This window comes from Hemiscyllium ocellatum, chromosome 4 (assembly GCF_020745735.1).
Source record: "Hemiscyllium ocellatum isolate sHemOce1 chromosome 4, sHemOce1.pat.X.cur, whole genome shotgun sequence".
Taxonomy (NCBI): domain Eukaryota; kingdom Metazoa; phylum Chordata; class Chondrichthyes; order Orectolobiformes; family Hemiscylliidae; genus Hemiscyllium; species Hemiscyllium ocellatum.
Window position 1 is genome coordinate 123,816,343 of NC_083404.1, and position 3,325 is coordinate 123,819,667.

Genomic DNA, 3,325 nt, shown 5'->3' on the forward strand with positions numbered 1-3,325 from the left:
ACTCCACACAGTCAGTCGTCTGAGTGGGGAATTGAACCTGGGTCTCAGGTGCTGTGAGGCAGCAGTGCTAACCGCTGTGCCACCGTGCCACCCAGTTTAGCAGTAATAATTATTTGGATGGTAATGCAATTTCAATGGATTGAATGGTCTACTCTGCTTCCATGCATCACAGGTAAGTTCCTTTTTTACAGGAAGGTCATTTCTTAATGAGCCAGTGATTTCAGACCCCTTTATTTTCAATTCCAGATTTAGTAACAGAGTTCAAATTTCATCAGCTACGGCATCAAGTCCGTAGTAGAGAACATTAACCAGAGCATCCAGACTACCACACCACCACCTCCATATCTGTGCAAATTACTTATCCTTCAGGCGTTCATGACAACACAAAACAAATGTGTATTTTTCCCTTTTTAATTCTAACAATGTTGCATGTTACATTTAATCAAAAAGACCAAAGCCCATGTCATCATCAGACTCTTCTGATTCTTCCTGTTTCTTCTCTTCCTTTTTCTCTTCAGCTGCAGGATAGAAAAATGACATCTTTTATTGACAAGAAACCCACATTCACAGAGCTACCACTACATTCTCATCCGTCAAAAGCTGGATACCTTTAAACGCACAATACTGAGGCAACTGAAAGTTAACAAAATCTCAGCCACACATTCCACAAACCCCAAACAATGAACAAATCTGGTTAATTTAAAGTAACTTGTCAACACTTTTCAAAAAGAAGCAACTCACCAGCAACAGGGGCAGCAGTAGAGGCAGCTGCTGCAGCTGGGGCACTACCACCAGCACCAACACTGCAGATCAGGCTGTTGATATCAATATTAGCCAAAGCCTAAAAAAAATTTCATAAGTTAGTGAAGTTTTCCTGAAACAGACTGTGTATAAATTTACTACAGACACTCATTTCAACACATCTGACAGTACTGAACGAAGACTGAATCCATTGTTTTGCTTCTCACTCCAAACTAATCCCCGGCAGCACTCTGATTAACTCAATCTGTTCACAAACTGGATAGCACATTCAACAACAAGCTGAACCCCTCTTTTCAATTCTCCCAGACTGCCTCTTTCACCATCCAGAACAAAGCCTGATTTGGCCAGATACAGCTCATCTGCCAGTGCAGCCCTTAGATTTAATTATTCTTACACAACTTCTGTTCATAATATACAGGCTGCCAAAGTCTCTCAGCAATTCACAAACATGGAATGATGTTATGTTTGTTCTAAGGACACCCAAATCTTGATGCACCTCACCTTTTCTCAATCTATTGCCATTCAGATGATCTACCTTCTTATTTTTACTAGTAGTGAGGATAACCTTACATTTATCCACATTAAACGTCATCCAACCCACTTTTGTCCAAATCACACAAGTATCTTGACATCGTCTCCATAGTCTACTTTCCCAAGTAGCTGCGATCCCTGGAGATATTACATTAGTTCCATCATCTAAATTATTATAGATTTGTGAATAATTGGGTTCGAAACACTAATCCCTACAGGACCCCACTAGTCACTACCTGCCTTTGGTAGGTTATTTATTCATACTAGGCAAAAGTAAGGACTGCAGATGCTGGAAACCAGCGTTTAGATCAGAGTGGTGCTGGAAAAGCACAGCAGGTCAGGCAGCATCCGAGGAGCAGAAAAATCGATGTTTCGGGCAAAAGCCCTTCATACTCCCATTTTCCCACATGCTAATCAATTCTCTATCCACGTCAGTAGGCTACCCATGATGTTATGTGCATTTAAAAAAACAGGGTAATTCTTCACATAGGGCCTTGAGAGCTTTCAGGGAGTCCAAATAAACCGCATCCATGCAGATAAAAGGTTGGGATCATAGAGTTAGACAACTGTAACGACAATCAACATCACGACCAAACATAGATCGCCTCCATATGACATCAGTTTCTAAACTCAACAGTGAAAAAGGCTAGATAATTTCTAATACTCTTTCAGATGTTCACAGGAGCAGGTGGGACACTGCCCACTGCATTACAACAGCAACTTCCCCCCACCCACCCAATGGAAGGTTGTCCTGGGCAAATTACCCAACTAAGATGGTCAACAACAGTTAATGCAGACAAACTATGACTCTGGACATTACCTTGGCAAACAGACTAGGCCAGAAAGGCTCAACAGTTACTCCAGCTGTTTTGATCAGAGCATTGAGTTTGTCTTCCTAGGAAAGGAAACAAATGAATGTTATATATTCAGGAGAAAGAACTATCTTGGTCCAATATTTGAGAGAATGCTCGAATATTCAGTTTGAAGATTCAGAACAATAACTACACTTGCAATGTTATCAGAGTAATCTCACACATCAAAAGAACAAGTGGCATAACTTTGAAGCAAGATGGCAAAGGAACACTCAACACATGGGGTGGGTCTGGAGAGAGATGGGAATGATAGGAATCAACTTCAAAAAGAGATAGATAGGTTAATGCAAAGTGCACAGGCAACATCGACTGAAAACCATAACTACAAAACTGATTCCTGAAGGAACTGCTCCGACTCATTAAAGCCTGAAAGCTGACAGTACAGATTTAAAATAATGCAGCAAAGAGTAATAAAGCTACAGACTGATGTTATGAAGGAGGTGACACTCTACAGTATAATGTTCAAACAGAGAACAGCAAACTGGAGGCAGTTGTGGAGGAATGAGTCTGTGCAGACACAGAGAGAGTGTGAAAGTAGGTGATGAATCACAGGGATTCAGAACAAAGACAACATCAGGGACAGGAGCACATGGTGCCGGGCTCAGCAACCGGCAAGTGACAGGCATCACCGGCTGAGTGAGCTGCACCGAGAGAGGGAGAGAGGGGGAGGATCCGGGGGGACTGGCTCCTCTCCGCCCGAGACTCACTCTCCCCCTGAGGGACCGCGGGGGCTGAGGGCATCCCCCAACACCCCCCCCCCTCCCCCCTTCCCGGGCCCTCCGCACGTGCGGGGCTCTCCGGGCCAAAGCCCAGGGCCTGGGGGCGGGGGGGGGGGGGGAAGCCGCTTCTCCAGCGGAGAGAGAGAGAGGGCAAAGCGGGGCCCCGGGGCCTGAACACGGTGGGGGGGGGTGTCCCTGTGAGACGGCGCCGCGGGCGCGGACACTCACGGTGACGGTAACCTCGTCGTCGTGCAGGATGAGCGCGCTGTAGATACAGGCGAGTTCCGAGGTGGAGGCCATGGCTGTCTGGCAGAGACGGTGCTGGGGGTGTGGGGTCCAACAGTGCTAGTCGCCGGGAGGAACTCGGCCTTAGCTTCGATCCGAAGAACCGAGCACTTCAGGAGCGGGGCAGCGCGGGAAGAGGAAGTGCAGGCCCCGGGG

At 46.1% G+C, this 3,325-nt stretch overlaps 1 protein-coding gene across 1 annotated transcript; it reads right to left on the reverse strand.

Moving 5' to 3' along the window:
• Positions 1–215: 215 nt before the first annotated feature.
• rplp1 (ribosomal protein lateral stalk subunit P1) lies at positions 216–3,325 on the reverse strand. The gene is made up of 4 exons (XM_060823822.1): positions 3,113–3,325; positions 2,114–2,188; positions 742–841; positions 216–518 (listed from the first exon to the last, which is right to left on the reverse strand). The coding sequence occupies exons 1-4, from the start codon at positions 3,182–3,184 to the stop codon at positions 439–441; spliced, it is 327 nt and encodes a 108-aa protein (XP_060679805.1). The 5' UTR covers positions 3,185–3,325; the 3' UTR covers positions 216–438.

What these genes read in the sequence shown, in the direction of transcription:
- rplp1 (XM_060823822.1), bottom strand. Translation starts at nt 3,184, where the DNA reads ATGGCCTCCACCTCGGAACTCGCCTGTATCTACAGCGCGCTCATCCTG. An exon ending in ACGACGAGGTTACCGTCACC is followed by an intron (nt 2,189 to 3,112) that starts GTGAGTGTCCGC and finishes TTCCTTTCCTAG; the next exon opens with GAAGACAAACTCAATGCTCT. An exon ending in GGCCTAGTCTGTTTGCCAAG is followed by an intron (nt 842 to 2,113) that starts GTAATGTCCAGA and finishes AATTTTTTTTAG; the next exon opens with GCTTTGGCTAATATTGATAT.